The following is an 18,558-nucleotide window of genomic DNA, read 5'->3' on the forward strand; positions in this document are numbered from 1 at the left end:
AGACCTCAAGAAATTTATCATCTGGTAGGAAATGAAAATATGTACATAAACATTCCAGTCCGGCGCACTGGAATTATTAAAGATGCTATGATAATGAGTATTACAATGTATTCTGTCGTTGTTGTTCAGTCCTGTCTCACTCTTCGTGACCCCATGGACCATAATGGACCATGGGGTTTTCTTGGCATAGATGTGAGAGTGGTTTGCCATTTCCTTCTCCAGTGGATTAAGACAAACAGAGATTAAGTGACTTGCCCAAGGTAACACAGCTAATGTCTATGGCCAGGTCTGAATTCGTGTATTCATGATTCTAGGCCCAGCCAGCGCTCTATCCACTGAGCCATCTACTATCCTTTTATAACATACACCCAGATACAAAAAAATAGAGCTTTAAGAGTTCAGATTGAACAATTTCCTATAAAGCTCTGAGGACTGTCACACTGCCATCAATCTCCCATACCCTACAGCGGAGGTGTCAAACACAAGGTCCCTGATACCAACCAGATTATCTAGATTAAAATGTCTCTGCTCCCAACAGTCTCTCTGGCTGTCCCCCAGGCTTGCAACATGTTCCCTCCTCCACTCCCATTATCAACCTCTTATTTCTTTAAGTCCCAACTAAAATCTCACCTTTCCCAATCCCTTTTGATTCTGGTGCTTTCCCTCCATTAATTATTTCCTATTTATCCTGTATATAGCTTGAATTGTATATATTTGTTTGCATGTTGTCTCTTCTCATTAGATTAAAATTCCTTGAGATCAGGAACTGTCTTTTGCCTCTTTCTTTAACAGTGCCTGGCACATAGTAGGCCCTTAATAAATGTTTATGGATTTATCAAATAAATAAAAATATAGATAATGTTAATTATATAAAACATAGATAATGTAGTAAAGCATAGATAATATTAATAATGTGGTTGGTTTTCTAAGTCAACGTGTGCCTTTCAAGGGATCCTTACATATGGCTTATTGACCCCCTGTTTCTATTAGTTTGATACCAATGCATTACATCCTCCTCCTGCTGAATTAGATCACAAATGTAGTTACTCTTACAGATTCCTGAGCCCCTGTCAAGCCACAATTCCAAACTAGAGTTCCTTATTCCTTTCTTATGAATCCAAAACTCACCCAACAAAGCCTGGTCTGAAACTAGTGTAAAATGGCAAATATGATTAAGAAAAAGGACAAAAAGTCAAGGAAGGACAGAAAGAATAAAAATAGGCTTTATAGATTTCTTCTATTATTATTGTTGGTTGTTGTTTTTGGTTGGTGGTGGCAGTGATGATGGTTGCTGTCATGAAGGGAGGAAACATGATGTGGTTTTAAACTTCTTTCAAACTTCAGTGGCATTTTTCATATTCTAAGATAAGGTGAACAACAATCACCCCTTTTTAACCATATTTTTATAACTTCACCTAAAGAGTAATAATCATTTTAAATTGTTGGAGATGACATATTCCAAATACCTCTCTCCTCTAAAACACACACACACACACACACACACACACACACACACACACCTCTTGATCATGCTAGTTGGACACCTCTGAGCCTCACTGTATTTGGATGACAGAAGGAGAGAAGATGGATAAAGGGAAGAAGATGAAGAAAGGAGGATGGGGGAGGAAAAAGATATTGACAACTAAAATCTGCATAGTGCTTTACCATCTTTTAAAGAGATTTCATGTACTTTATTCTCACTTGATCTTTAACTAGGCATCTCATCAGGTAGAGCAGACTATATTTTACAGATGAGGAAGCTGAGGCCCAAGACCACAGACTTACTAAGTGGGGGCACCATTTATTACATATCCAACAAAAAGCAATAATTCATCCATTGCTGTTTCAACGGTACAATCTAGTCTCAATCTATTGCAAGCATTGCTAAAAGCAACAAAATGAAAAGTCTTCAAAACCTTCCTCTTAGAAGATTTTTTTGTGATTCAAGAGCTCTTAATGCTATTACAACTAAATGGCATGTGTACAATGCTTTAAAGTTTGCAGAACAGTTTATGTACATTAACTCATTTCATAACAACCCTGAAGGTGAGTCCTATAGGTAATATCATCTCCACCTTGCAGATGAGAAAAATGAGGCTTGTAGAGGTTGGTTAGATGACATGTTAAGTTAATATTCCATGGGCTTATCTTTAAATCTTGTCAGAGGCAAGATTTGAACCCAGGTGTTCCCAACAGCTCTCGATACCATGTTTCTTATGGATGTTTTTGTCTGATTCTTTGTGATTCCATTTGGGGTCTTCTTGACAAAGATATTGGAGTGGTTTGCCATTTCCTTTTCCTGCTCATTTTACAGATGAAGAAACCAAGGCAAAGAGGGTTAAGTGACTTGCCCAGGGTCACAAAGCTAGGAAATATCTGAAGCAGAATTTAAACTCGGGAAGGTAAGTCTTCCTGACTCCAGGCCTGGCACTCTATCCGCTGCACCACTGTGCTGCCCATAATCAAACAAATGTCAAAGGTAATGTTTGCTACCAGGGCTTCCTGATTCCAAATTCAGCACTCTTTCCATTACGCATGACAAAATGAACGGAATGGTATTAGAAATTAGATTTCAAAATCACCAGCTTCTTTAACCTGACAGGAACAACTCTGTTTTCAGTAATCAAGAGAGAGAGAACAAGGTCCTATTCACTGGCTGGAGTCAGCCAGGAGAAGGATTTGACATTCTCAGCAAATTATGTTGGCAACAGGGAATTAATTAATGCTACATCTTAAGTCTGACTTGAAGGGAGTCACTATTTCTCGGCCCACAGTCAAACTTTATGCATCTATTAAAATTACATTTCAAAATAAAAAGGGAATCAGAGGAAGAAAAGAAAGGGTGTTGTAAGAAGAAATAGAAACAGCACCATAATTAAAGCTTTTAAGAGGGACACTCTAGAAGCTGTTTGAACACTGACTTGTTTACAACAGGCTATAACCCAGCCTTATATTGAAATGTAAGACTAAAAAAAGTCTGGTTTAAAAGCAGCAAAAAGTGAGAAAAGTTTCATGAGGTCACTGGAGCTACTGCCTGGGGCCAGGTTAAAAAATAACACCATTGTGTTCAGTGCAGGAATTCACCACTTCACCCAATCTGAATTCTCTGCCATCCCCACCCCCCCCTCCATTATGGTCCCAGGGGAAGAGATAAAGACTAATAGGAAAAGAAAGGTCTCCACCCTGTCTAAAAATGCAACTTCCCTGATTCTCTTGTCACTCACATGCCCACAAAATGCATTTATCCTCAGTGCTTTTAAAATGCATGCATTTATTTCAAGCTGGCTGAGCCCTGCATGCTTTATAGGTTCAGCCACATCCCTGTGGTCTCATTTCTAAGATAAAGGGTACGTCTGTTTAACAATACACAATACCTGACACAAGGTCACTCATAAAGAAGTGGTTCGGAACAATACTTTTCACCCTATAATGAGCCCAAGTTTCTTTTGCTCAAGTTCATTCTATTAGCCTGTGATACCCATCCAAGCACACTAGCTTAGGAAAACCCTGGAAGACCAGATCATGTTAGGGGTAATGAGATGACATCAGGTTTGAGCAGGGGCTAGGGTCCTAAAACACCAACACCCTAAAACAGGCACGATTATATACTCATGTGTCAGCATTGTACAACAGCATTCAAGCAGGTAGGTGACTGCCTATGATCTTTGGCGTGGAAGGCAGGAGGGAGGCCCTAGGAGGTGAGGAAGTTTCCAATTTCTATAACTTCTAGTTACAGTGCTGGGTCAAAGATTTGAATCAAGTGCCTCAGACACACCTTGGCAACAGTCATCACTTCAAGAAATCAGACACATCTTGCATTGGAGGATTTGGCATTAAGTTTCCTGACCCACTATTCCACTGCACCAGGAGGAGAAACATGAGATGCATCATGTTTATGGGCTCTAATTCCCACAGGTAGAGATGAACTGTTCTAAGCTACTGAATATAACCAAACAGAACCTGTACACTACACTCAGAAGCACTTTGGTACCAACGCTGAACAAGGAATGACCTTTGACCTTCCTTCAATATAATCCAAACACTCAATCCTGCCAAATATCCTAGACCTGTACTCAAACCTGTTTCCTCCCCCCCTCCCCTTCCTGTGAGTGTGCTTCCCATAAGTTTAGAGGCCCATTGGAGCAGGACCATATTAAAATCAGGCATGCAAAAAGAGCAGGATTGTGTTTAGCTTGAACGGAAATGGTATTCTGGTTTTTCTTTAGGCAACTTTAACTCACTACTTTTGACAGAGTACAAAGCAATTAGAAAGGCTGATTCTGTTTTGGTTTCTGTTTTTTCCTAATCTTATCCCCCAAACCACAAATAGGTACTATTGGGGAAAACAACTGTGAACAAATAAAAAATATAAATATATATGTAAATAAGATAAATTGAAGGGTGTTGGAGGGTATATATTTGATTCATTCTCCCCACAAAATTCCTTTACCATTCACAAGACTGAATAGGGTTAGAACTCTGTAAGTGTTAAATTATATTTTAATTTTACTGTAAAGGAAAATGGGTCAATAGGCTACTGAGTTTTAAGAAAACCAAGCTGTAGAAAGCTGTACTGGTTAGAATTCTTTTTAAAGAATTTAAAGAATATTTTTCAGCAGATACTATCAACCTAGCTCCAAATTCACAGGTGATATTTAGGTAATCTGTTTCCCAAATATTCAGACAAAGGACACTGTAACGGAGCTACCAAATAAAACATATGAGATCTCAAGTTGCTCTAACAAAAGTATAGAGCCCAGAACAAGGAAGTTGATTATCATACTCTTCTGCTTCGGGCTTCTCTCCATTTATTCGACCACTACCCTAGTTCTGGCCCTTATCATCTATCCCCCTTAACCATGACAAAGTCTTCTAATTGGAATCTCTGCTTCAAATCTCTTTCCACTCCAATCCCTCCTCCATGCTACTGCAAAACTAGGTTCCTAAAGACCATGTCAGTGAGTTAGTCAATAAACATTTATTAAGGACCATAATGCCAGGCATTATGTTAAGTGTTGAGGATATAAATAAGGAAAGGAAAAAAAAAAAAACAACGGTTCCTGTCCTCAAGGAGCTTACAATCTAATGGGGGAAGACAATAAAGAAAAGCAAGCTGAAGCAGGGAGGGAGCGTGATATTCATGTAACTGAACCAAGCAGAGTAGCCACCACCAATAAATTCCAATGGCTTCCTATGTCCTCTAGGATCACACAGAAACACCTTGGTGTGGCATTTAAAACTTATCACAACCTCTCCCTTTCCTATCTTTCTCTTTTTTTTAACCACTTCTCTACACTTACTAGTCCAGCCATACAGGTCTCCTTGCTGTTCCTCATATACAGCACTCTCAACTCCCATCTCCGTATGTTTGTATTGGCTGTTCCCAATGCCTAGAATGCTTTCCCTCTTCATTTCCAATTCCCAGAATACCTGATTTCCTTTAAGACTCAGCTCATGCATCACCTTCTACACAAGGCCTTTCCCCAGCTCCAGCTGCCTTCTCCTCTCAGACTACTTTTCATGTGGTGGTGGTGGTGGTGTTATTCAGTCATTTCAGTCACATCTGACTCTTCATGACCCCATTTGGGGGTTTTCTTGGCAGAGATACTGGAGTAGTTTACCATTGGCTTCTCCAGCTTATTTTACATATGAGGAAACTGAAGTAAACAGGGTTAAGTGACTTGCCCAGGGTCACACAGCTAGTAAGTGACTGAAGCTGGATTTGAACTCACAAAGATGAATCTTTCTGACTCCAGGCCCAGCATTCTATCCACTGCACCCCCCTCCCCCGCTAGCTGCCCCCACCAACCATGTACTCGGCATTTTTATAGAAATATATATATATAAATAGTGTCCCCTATTAGAATGCAAATTCTTTAAGAGTAAGGGCTATTTTTGCTTGTTCTTTGTTTCCCCAGCATTTAGTCAGCTGTATGCCATTGGCATACAGTAAGCATTTAATAAATGTTTGTCGAGTAATCAGACCCCAAATAATCAATGAGATAATATTTGTAAAAGTATTTAGCGCAATGCTTGGCACATCGTCTCTATGTAAATGTTTATTCCTTTCCCTTCCCCCCTCTTCTCACAACTAGGAACACCATAATTTTCAAGGTATATTAACAAACTGGAAGGGAGGCAACCAGTAAAGGGAGTCAAAGTCTTGATATCTGAGGATAAATCGGAGGAATAAGGAATATTTAGCCTGGGTAAGAAAATACTTTAAGAGAACATGAGAGCAATCTTCAAATAACCAGAAGATTTTCACATTTAACCTGTTATGCTTGGTCCCAGAGGCCATAACTATAGGAAAGTTTAAAAGGAGGTAAATTTCAGTAAAATGTGAAAAAAATCTTAACATTTCAGGCTGACCAGAAATGGAATGGAGTATCCTGGAGGAAATGAGTTCTTTGTTAATGGGGCTTTTCAAGCACAAGAAGCTGTAGTCTGGATCAATGACCTGGACCAAGGTTGGATTCAATGACTTCTGGAGTTCCCAGCCTAAGATTCTATGTTGTTGAGTCATTTTCAGTCGTGTCCGATTTTTCATGACCCCTTTTGGGGTTTTCTTGGCAGAGACACTGGAGTGGTTTACCACTTCCTTCTCTGGCTCATTTTTACAGATGAGGAAGCTAAGGCAGAGTTAAGTGACTTGCCCAAGGTCACACAGCTACTAAGTGTCTGAGGCCAGATTGGAACCCAAGAAGATGAGTTCCTAACTCCAGGCCAAGGGCTCTATCCACTGCACCATCTAGCTGCCCAAGATTCTATGACCTATGTCTTTGTTCCATTTTGTTTGAGACTGGGTCTCCCTATCTTGCCCAAGCTGGAAGTACAGCAGCCACCCAGGGGCCTGACAGAGATCTGACCTGCTTTGTTTCCAGATTGGACCAGCTTGGGCTTACCTAGGCAGCCTGGTAAGCTTTCTTCTTCCCCACCCTGCAATCCCACTCCCAGCACCAAACAGTGATCAGATTTGGTGGAGATACTCAATCAGCTTTAGCCCTCTACAACTCAGAACTTCTGAACACAAGTGACTAACCAGCCATTACCTCCCCAATAGTAGGTATTACATGCATGCGCCACAACACAAGGCTCTGTGACCTATCTTAAGATTTAATTCTGCTTTAAAAATAAATATTTCTCAGTGATACATACATGCAAAAATGTTTATATATATACACATATATATATACATGTGTTTACATATACATATTTGCATATATGTATTATCAATGAGAAATATTTATTTTTTATGACCAGAGTAAATAAAGGATTGAATAGGGTTCTGAACCTGGAGTCTAGAAGACCTGAGTTCAAATTTGGTCAGCTGTGTGAACCCGGGCAAGTCATTTAACTTCCCTCTGTCTCAGTTTCCTCATTGTAAAATTGGGATAATAATGACACCTACTTCCTAGAGTTGTGAGAATAAAATGAAATAATATTTGCAAAGCACTTTGCAAACTTTAAAGACCTACATAAATGCTAATTGTTATTAACCAATCTGACAAACAAGGTCAAACTGCATATAAGAAGTAACAGCGGTATATGTATGAATGCGTGTTTGAGAATCCCAAAAAATCACATGCGCTCCTGGAATCCACAAAGACTGATGGTGAGAGTCCAGGATTTCCTTTGTAAACTACAGTGACGATGCTGGCTAATATAATTAACACCACTTGAAATTTGTACAGTGCCCAAATCAACACGGCAAATATTCTGAGATTACCATGTAGGCTCCAAACAAGTGCTGGAAATGGAGAACATGTTACATGACCTCAGCCGGACAATGAGAAGCTCTCTAATACTATAAAAACATAGCATCACGGCAATGCCTAATGCAAAAGTAAACAGTACATCTCTGAAAATTACCAAACAAGTTTCAAAACACAGTAACCATGTACATACTCCTGCAGCTAAGGGTAAGGAACTAAAATTTAACCTTCAAAAATAATAAGAGAAAAAATAAAGTGTTTTGACCAAAAAAAAAAAAAAAACACAACCTGAGAAATCAGGCAGGGACTTCCTCACCAGGGAAAACTTGGAAAAACCCCATAGCTAAACAAAAAGTGATGGTCACTGCCAACAGATTCCTGGCTCTCGCTTGCTATTATTAAATATACTTCTGTTTGACTAAGAATTCTTCCACGTCTTACAAACCATCTTTTCTTTCAGTGTCCAGAAAAATTTGAAACCCGTGTGTTTATAAGAAAACTGTTGCTATGCAAATGATTAAAACACATTACAGAAATCTTCCCTTTGAGTCACAAGTGGAATGACAGGGGAGAAAGATGGCATTTTTTTTAAACAAGACTCCTTTTTCAAACAGTAACACTGGCAATGAAAAATATAAAAAGCAAAATGGAAAATAAGATAAATGGGGGGGAGTCTTCAGTTGAGTCATAGTAACCAGACTGGACACAGGACAAATTTTGAAGAAATTAATCTTACACTGTGGGGAGTGGGCCAGCTGCGTAAAGGGTTCTTCATCTCTCTAATTTGTATTCTTTCTCAACTAAATCCACCCAGCTCCCACCTTCCAAATCACTTCAATAAACCTCAAGAATTAGAATGTATAATAGACATATATGTATATATTATATATATAAAACATTTGTGTTTTACCCTGTCATTAATAGTGATTATGTTTCCTATTTGTTGTTCTCCCATCCGTCTTCTCCTTCCAAAAATGTCCTATTTTGATAAATTTTGCTTTGACACAATGGTTATTTCCCAAGAAATATACAAACTTGTTTACAAAGTACATTACTTACTCCCTTCCGCTCCCCAAACAAATTATGAAATATTAACAGCAAGGAAAGATATGCCCTTCAACTTTGATAGTACAGTATTAAGACTTTTCACTGTACTAGACAGGTTTTGTTGTCTCTCCGTGTTAACTTTATTTACATTATTAGAGTTATGCAAAGTGTTCTTTTTGTTCTACTTTCTTTACTCTGTTACTTCATAATACATAGTTCTGTATTTCTCTGAATCCTTTATATTGGTCAGTCCTTATAATGCAGCAATATTCCATTATATTCATTTACCATAATTTTTTCAGTCAGGCCCCAATTGTTAGGTTCATAATTTCTTTCCAGCTTTTTCTTTTATCATAATCAATACTGCTGCTTTGAATATTTTTGTAATCAGGGTACAGAGGAGTTTGCATTTGATTCAAGAGAGGGCCAATGAATCTTTTTGAGAAGGGAAAGTGACATGACCATTCCTGTGCTTTAGAAATATCAGTTTGACGGGTATCTGGAGAAGCGATGAGAGACACAAAATACCTAATACCACCCTTTGACCCAAGGATACCACTACCAGGCCTATGCCTCAAGGGTCTTCTTTTGTATCCCGATGAATCTGTGATCATATCTATATGTCTATGCACACCAATTCACAGATATCTCCAGAGACTACAATATCAACTTTGGACTACTTGCCCTCAATTCAAAGAGGAGATAAGGTTAGACATGCTAATGCTACAGAAAATGGTGTTCTATTCAACCTGGGGGAGTTGGACCATTGCAAACATTTGTTAGGTGAAAACAAGTTTGGTTGGTTACAGACAAAGGCTTATTTTTTAAGCACAGATGGTTGAATGGTTGTCTCCTCCAAGGGGTTACCCACAAATGAAAGGCAGACTTCTCTTTCTAATCTATGCAAATATTTTACTCTGCAGGGCATGACAAAGACTAACTGTTTTATGTCAGACACTCTCCAGATCCCAGGTGCTCTGAGAGATGCCAAAGCCCATCTCCACCTGTGACTGGGTAACTCAGATAACAGCTGGATGACTGGAGAGTTATTCATTAACTAGTTCCTAATGAATGTTGTTTGGACCTTCTGGGAAGCACTCTTCTGGAATTCTGCACCCCACCCCCAGCTTGTCTTTGGATGCAAGGATGGGGAGAGAATTTCAATATTCCACTCAGCCCACAGCTGTTTTCGAAAACTTCCCAAGAAGGCTCGGATTCCCAGGAGCTCCCAATGACTACTTAGCAGCAGCCTGCAACATGTGTGGAGTTCAAAAATTTGGCTAGAACCACGAAACCAAAAAACCCGAGATTCTGGAACATCATTTTGTCCAAGCAGTTTTTTTTTCTGCTATACTACTCCACAGAATTCATTAACTTATTGTACTGTACTATGAAATGGAACCTTTTAAGAACATCAAACTTACAGCTACTTCTAAGCCTTAGTAGCCACCCACTCCAACCCATTCATTTTACATACAAAGAAACTGAGTATGTTTAGGTGACTTCTCTAGGGTCACAAAAGATAATAAATGATGCCGTCCCAAATGGGACCTAAGTCCTTTTGACTCTAAATTTAGCACTCTTTCCAAGCTGCCTCTAGAAATGGTGGGTGGCACTCTGTAATTAATAGAATACAATTAATTAATATAATTAATTCTCTTACTTCTTCTACCTCATTTTCTAATTCTTGCATGCTTTTTCCTTCTCTCTTACGCAACACTGGGCATAGCTTGAGAGAACTGGTATCCTTCAGGGCTTGAGAGGCTCCAGATTTCTGAACAACAAAGAAAAAAGGCAATTCCCCTAATGCTCCGGTACCCTCAGCCCCAAATGTCTTTCATTTCTGCCAAAAGAAAAGAGCAATACTCATGGGTTAAGTGGTAATGGTAATGCCTAGTTTTCCAAAATGTTCATTCCTATATTTTCCTACTTGTTTTCCCCTGAGTTAGAGAACCATATAAAAATCTTAGACTAATGGGGCATCTCAGAAAGCTATAAGGCCAATGAAAATGTACATTGCACTGTAAGTATGGGAGGAACAGACCACTCCTCCCCTCTCTCTCTCTCCCCCTTATTTTTCCAATAGTTATAATTGGTTATTAACACCATAGCTGGCTGGCCTACTGCTGATTGACAGTCTAGCCAACCCTTGAGAAAGGAGGCAGAAAAGCTTTCCTTTCCCACCATTTTCAGCACAAAAAAAGAAAGTCACAGCAAGCATTCCTAAATCTTCAGACTCTTATAGGTTCCTCCCCACCACATGAATGAGTGACACTGAGACACATGGGTTTCCAGCTGGGGTCTGATTGTCCTCTGTGTGATTGTGACCAAGAGTATCAAGATATGATTTCAAAACTCTGAGAAACAGGATTGAATTTCAGGCCCGGAAGCTCCCCACACACCCCAGTCCCACCTACATTCTATAATATGAGCAGGTTAATAGTGCAATAAGTATAGAAGGAAGCAAGAATTTCCTCCTTCATTTTCATCAATGATAACTATCCTAACCTAAACTTGAAATTTAAAGGTCCTTATGGTTAAAGCTCAATAATATATGATAATATACTAATTAATAATATAATATATGATAACAGCAATTCCAGTAGCTTTGATATTTCATCATTTATAACTTATGGATGGAATGGGTCTTCTTGTCTAGCATGTCTCAGAACAAAGAAAGCCTTTTTACAGCATTCCTGAGATGGTTACTCTAACTCATATGGTTTCATTCCATTGCTAAACACCTACAAATTTACAAGGATAAATTTTATCTCCATAATTTCTATGCACTGGTCATAGTTCTTCTTAGTTCCAAAGGGTCAAAAAAGGAAAGTAACTTTCTAAATATACATGGCAGTCCTTCAAATATTTAAAGACTTCTACTATGCTTCCTGTCCTTCAACCTTGGCTGGTCTCTTCTCTAAGCTAAACACCCCCAATTCCTTCAATCCTTTCTCATATGACATTGTTTTCACCTCCCTCGCCATCTTGGGAGGTCACACTCCTTTGGCAGCAAATGTTCTACCAACTCAATGTTTATCTAAAGCTCAGTGACTAGAAATGGGCACAAAACTCTAGATGTGGCCTGATCATCTCCAAATGGATGAGGCCTGCATGCATGATGACCATATGCCCAAAGTTCAACAGTGAACCATTTTCTTCTAGGCATATTACCTTGTCATTTCATTCAGGATCTATGGTTCTTATGATGTGTGCCAAAGGTGAGATGTGTAGGGTTTACACTATTTCCTCCTCTATCTGAAATACCCAATTTAATCCGCCAAATGCCTTGTTGTACCTGAGATCCTTTAACTTTTCATGGTGACTACTTATTAAGAGATTGGCTGTGATTACATCAAGCAAAAAAAATTTCATTTTTTAATACAGAGACAAAACACCATCTTCCTGTCAAAAGAATTCCAAATGGAAAACAAAGAATCCCAAATGGAAGCCTGTCTCCCCTTCAGTTAGTAGGGACCCCATGAAACAACTCTTGCCTGTTAACCATTTTGTTTCCCCAGTTCACCAGCACTTTAGGAGAAGAGCCTACCCCCAATCTGGAAGCTAGGCAATTAATTTTATTTGAGAATTTTCAAAAATCCCATCCCCCCAAGAGATCACATGGCTCAATGTTTAATTTCTAACTGGACATCTAGAAGTTTGCTTTTGTTTAATTTCTAACTGGACATCTAGAAGTTCGCTTTAAACAAATTTTCTTGAATTTCACTTGACCCAAAGAAGATGCATTACGTACAAATTTTACTTGGTAATTTCTGTCACTGACTTTTCTAGGAAAACCATTAAAATTATAAAGTATTATTTAAATCTTGACACTTTCCAACCCAGTTCTCAGACTTATCTGTACAATTTGAGCCCCACATCATTTATCTATACCTATAGGGTGCAGAGAAGGAAAACGCACTTACCTTGTGGCCTCCTGCTGAAGCTGTGACACATTTGGCACATAGAACATGACTCCAAAAAAAAGCAAAGGCTCGTTGGCAAATTTGTCCAGCTGCTTCTTCAGAGGTTTTTCCAGCTCCACCCATCGTGCTTGCTGGCTCTTGCTAAGAAACCAGAGGCCAAAATAGTGTGTCTAGATAAAGGGACAAAATAGCATCGGTCAATTCTTGTGACTGGCATCTCAGGACCACACAGCAAAGAACAGGCAATTCCCACCCACCCAATTCCTCACCAATGCAAAATCCACTCCACAAAGAAGGATCTGGCAATTTTTCCTTTTGCTCTTTGTGGCTAATCAGAAGAATCTACCAACATGCAAACCAAGATGCAGGATACATCCACTTCAAAGCCTGTTGTATATTTAACATAATTTACAAAAAAGTTCTGTTGGAATCAGGGGGGCAGATGGCATCAGCACTTCATTAGAAGTGGCGACTGCTTTTTGTTTAATATTTGGAGATGGACATATTCAACTGACCTACTATCTAAATGCTCCATGATCTTACATGAATCATACTGCCAACTACAAAGATAGTTCTTATGTCTGCTACAGAATAAATAATACCTGCTTCCTAAGACCAATGCTACCGTAAATGGAATGCTTCTGTGTGGTAGGATATTCTCAAATAATACAGAAAGATCTTCACAGAAAATTGATTAACCCCTTTGAGGCTTTAATAAAATGCTTGAAAACATATTGCACCTCGACAGTTTATCATACATGGCCTGCTGCAAAATCCTCTCTACTATCAGGCATTGAGAGCAGAAGGATTTCCACTCCACAGCTGCAACAGGAGCCCCCAGTGGTTATTCTTGACGGATTATCGTGGGATTTAATAGATAAAAGTGAGATTTTCATCTTTAGACTTGAAGCTTCAACCAGAATAAGTTTGGAGCAACATGCTAAATAATTAACACAGGCACTTCTATGTGTCTAAGTATTTATTATATCATGCTAGGATTTCTAGGTTAGTACAACAATCACCGAAAAGCATACCACTGTTTTTGAAGCCATCTTTTAAACCTAAATTCTCTCTAGGAATTGTTTGTAATGCACCTGGAAATCCTCTTTCCTGCCATGGGAGTAAAACTGCACTGTTCAATTTCCTAAATATAATCGGTTTTGCAATATGAATTCTTGCTTAGCCCTATTATTATAATCAGAGCTTCACCTCTAGATGTTACCGTCCAACCATCATTCATCTAAACATAAAATCATAGATTTGGAGGTGGAAGAAACTTTAGAGGCTCAAAATCCAACCCTCTTATTTTACAGATGAGAGACATTAGGACTGACCTATGGTTAACCAATAAGCATTCATTATGTGCCTACTCTGTGCCTTGACAAAGGGTGTATGGGGTGTTCAGGAGGACTAGCGCCTTTCGTATAGCGGCTTACCAAGCTCTTTTCAAGGCCTGTCAACCACCTTTCATCCAACTTTCACCTATGGCTCCAAGAAACTGTAGCCTGCTCAGCAGTCACATCCCAGTAAACCATCTTAACAGACAGGCTAAACCAGGTTGAGGGTAACCAACAGGCCTCAGACCCCTTGGTGGACAGCTACCCCAAGCATGTGAAGACTCCCCTGGCAGAATGGGTAGATGAGAACAATTTGTTCCAACAGCCATGAAGACAGCTGAAGCAGGCACTGTGGAATGCTAGAGCTTAGTCAGGCACTGAAGATGCCAAAGTCATCCATTGCATCCTAGGACACTCTCAGTTGTCTTGACTTTTGTCCTGCCATTGGACCTCAATGACTCAGGAAGAGAGAGTGAAGCTGACGACTTTGAACAGCTCTGACTTACTTAAGTCCAATTCACTTAAAAGTCAAGACATCGATCACCTTGTGATGTCACTGATCCTCTTCGAAAACAAAGGACAAACAACAACTCTATGCCCCAGTAATGTAGCTACACACTGTAGCATCTTCACACAAAAAATACATATCCCTCAAGAAGCTTTACATTACTGATACCTATTTGGCTAGAAATTCAAAGATCTTGTTTGCACATGCGGCTACATAGTCAAGTGACTGCTGGGATTGCAAATGAATTCACAGACATATCTGAAACAGGAACAGGAAGGAAAACAAAAATATATTCCTCTTAAGATATGGGGGTGGGCATATTTACATCAGGACTTACTCACCATAGTGCTTCAATTGTCAAGTGCCAAAGAATGGAGCCGAAGCTCTATTTCTGTGGGCAAAATAATGCAATGGCGAGGATGAACTAACTTGAGTGAATTTAAGCCAAAAGATTTTTTTCCCCTCTGTGTTAATGCAACTGTGAGATGTAGGTCCCAACATGATTATTACTGGTGAAAGCATAAGTAACTATCAACTAGCCAATTCTAAAATCCTCTGATATTATGATTATCTACTATGTGGATAATTATTTTAGTAATTTTATATAATTTCTTCTCCTAAGGTCCTGCTTGTATTTATCATATTGGAGCAAAAAAAAAAATTTTTCCAGCACTAGAAAAGAAGGAACCTAGGAATGAAGGGGAAAAGACTATATGGGGGGGGGGGGGCTGAGGGGGAGGTGGAAGGAGGAGAGTAACACTAGAAAGTAATTTAGAACAAGCAGACAACTGGGAAAAAATAATTCTAAGGTAATATATTCCCTAGGATTTTATTTTGGGCCATATTCAAAGAATTGAAATATACTAACTCATTATTACATGATAATGAGGTCATTTGGGTACTTTAGTAAAAACAAAACAAAAACAAACTTCCCCTGGGTGAGGTCCAAGACAGACTTGCCTCAGGATGAATGCTTTCTAGAGAAAACAGTGTTATAACAAAGGGCCAATAGTGAGTTTGCATATAATAAACACATGCAATGGAACTCTTTTTTTAAGGCTGATTAAGGAGAAATAATTACACTTATATTTCATCAATTCAGCTTGTCCTATCAGGCTTTAACTGAATGTTACATCTGAGAAGGCAACATTTAACCGACTGTCGAACCGAGGATACACAATGACATGTCAAGTGACAAAAAGATTCTAGTGTGCCTGTATAGTGAAATATATTCCTGGTCCACTGTGAAGTTAAAATTGTATGTAACTTCTATGCTGAAGACTATCATTTCTAGACCTCTTTATTCCTTCCCCTATCCTCATGCAGGTAATCAGGTAAAATCCCCTCTTAAAGGACATAGTGGAAAAACACAGCAAAGACTAGTTTCAAATCCTGGTCCTATCATCTTTTTTAATAGGGTAACTTTTATTTTATTTCAGATATTCTTTTAATTGAAAAGCATTCAATTTCTTTCTCTCACCTGCTCCATAGGGAGAAAAGACCTTACAACTAACATGAATAATCAAGCAAAACAAATTCCCTTGTTGTCCATTGTATGTCTCATTCTGAATCTGAAGTCCATCGCTTCTCTATCAGGAACCGGGTAGCCTGCTTCCTCATTAGTCCTCTGGAATCCTATTTGACCACTGGATTCATCAAAGATTTTAAGTCTTGCAAAGTTGTTTGTCTGTATAATGTTGTTGGATATTGTAATGTTATTGGAGAAACTGTTCTAGTTCTGTTCACTCCAATCTGTATCAGTTCATATATGTCTTCTTCCCAAATTCCTCTGAAAACATCCCCTTCGTTAATTTTATGGCCCAAGTATTCTATTATATTCATATAATGTTATCATATTCATTATTATATTAATATAACATTATTAGATTATATATTACAGTATTATTTCATATACCATAATTTGTTCGTCCACCCCCCCACTTAATGGACACTCCCTTAGTTTCCAGGTCTCTGTCACTACAAAAAGAGCTGCTATACATGATTTTTGTACATATGAGTCCTTTGCCTCTTTCCTCTATCACTGCAGGATATAGACTTAATAGTGGTATTGCTGGGTCAAACATCATGCAGCTTAGAGACTTTTGACCCATAGTGCCAAACAGCTGGACCAATGCAGAGCCCCGACAATAGTGCTATAATGTGCCTGTTTTCCGGCAGCCTTTTTTTTGGTCATATTTGCCAGTCTGATGGGCATAAGGCAGAACCTAAGAACTCTTAGTTTGCATTTTTCTAATTGTTCATGATTTGAAGCTTTTTTTTTGATAGATTAGATTTCTTCCCTTAAAAAGTAAAAATCACCTGTTCATATCCTTTGATCCCTTATCAACTGTGCAATGCCTCTTACTCTTATAAATTTTAATTCACTCATTATATACCTCAGGAAGGAGATATTTGTCAGAAAAACTTCCTGCCAAGATTTTTCTCCCAGTTAGTTGTTCCCTTGTAATCTGAGGTACATTGGTTTTGTTTGTGCCTAACCTTTTTAAATTTTATGTAATCAAAATTGTGCCTTTTATCATCTGTGATCTTCTCCATCCCTTGTTTGGCTGGGAGCATTTTTTCTTATCCATAGATCTGAAAGGTAATTTCTTCCTTTTTCCTCTAATTTATAGACCTTTTATATCTAGGTCATATATCCATCTAAAGCAAATTGTGCTATGTAGTATTGTGTTCATCTAAACCCAAATGCTGCCAAGCCGCTTTCCAGTTTTTGCAGGATTTTTTGACAAATGGTGAATCTTTAACCCAGAGTTGGAATCTTTGGACTTGTCAAACATCAGTCTAATAGATTCATTAATTTATATATGTTATGTAATTAATTTGTTCCAACAATCAACCTCTCCATTTTTAATCAATACCAAATTTTTTTATCACTTTGTGTTATAATCTGAAATCTGATACTGCAAGGACCCCTTTATTTCCACTATATTTTTCAACATTTCTCTTTAGATTCTGGATCTTTTGTTTCTCAAGATAAATTTTACTTTCCCCACAAGGTAATCCTTTGACAATTCGATTGCTATGGCATCCTTGATTATCTTGATGTGTAATACTTGGGAAGTTATGGGGCTCAGTTTCCTTATATGTAAAACAAGTAGCTCAGAACAGATGATGTCCAAGGTCTCATCCAGTTCTAAATCAATGACCCTAAACACAAAGTGCAGAAGCAAGAAAAAAAAATTTACACATGGAGGCAAGAGAAGAAGAATAACAGTTACCAAAAGTTGCCAGGCCACTAATGGTGCTAACCCAGGGCTTTAAATAATCTGCATAATTGAATGACAAAGCAAGCCTCTTCTAATGAAAACCTCAGTTTAGAGTACAAAATAAAATTTCTCCATAATTCAATTCCTACAGGGCTCAGCATATTTTACAGTGACTTGTTATATAATTGTCCTACTACAAAATTAGTTTGCCTCAAAGAGCAATGGCATAGCAGATGCTTGCAGCACACCTGGGACAACAATTTATTATGGGATGGGAGGTGATGACAATCTGAGGGACAAATTCTTACTCACCATTAAACATCAATACCACCTAATTTAGGACACATGAAGTGCTGGACCAAGTCAGACAGTTAGAAAAAAGAGTGGACCAATGAGGCACCAGGCCAGTGCTTTTCCTTTGGGGAAGTGCCCAAGTTCACGAGCTGCACTCCCACACCTATCACTACTTCCCTACTCTGGAGAAGCTGTAATGAATTCCAGAAAGCAGCTTCATGTACTGATTTTGCATTATTAGAAGTTATATAAAATATAATATTGGTTCTAGCCCTGTGGAAATATGCAATGAAAATTTGAGTAATACAACTACTTCACAGGATTCATCGTCATACTCATTTGGATCTGGCTGTATAGCTTATGGCCTTTGCTTGAATCTGTTACTAGTGAGGAGACTAGAATGTCTCATAAAATGTCATCAAGAGAGAAAGGTGTCTTCTAAATTCCATCAGGTGATACTAATTTAAGTGTAACTAAATAGGGAAAACTGACAAGGAAGGAAGG

General features: G+C 38.6%; 1 protein-coding gene across 1 annotated transcript in view; it reads right to left on the reverse strand.

The window, feature by feature from the left end:
- Nucleotides 1–18,558, reverse strand: part of PTPN14 (protein tyrosine phosphatase non-receptor type 14) — a 138,017-nt gene that overhangs the window by 113,456 nt on the left and 6,003 nt on the right. The window contains exon 2 of the mRNA XM_036753293.1: nt 12,689–12,858. Coding sequence (XP_036609188.1) covers nt 12,689–12,858 — 170 coding nt within the window. The remainder of the gene's footprint in view (nt 1–12,688; nt 12,859–18,558) is intronic.

This window comes from Trichosurus vulpecula, chromosome 4 (genome assembly GCF_011100635.1).
Source record: "Trichosurus vulpecula isolate mTriVul1 chromosome 4, mTriVul1.pri, whole genome shotgun sequence".
Lineage (NCBI taxonomy): Eukaryota > Metazoa > Chordata > Mammalia > Diprotodontia > Phalangeridae > Trichosurus > Trichosurus vulpecula.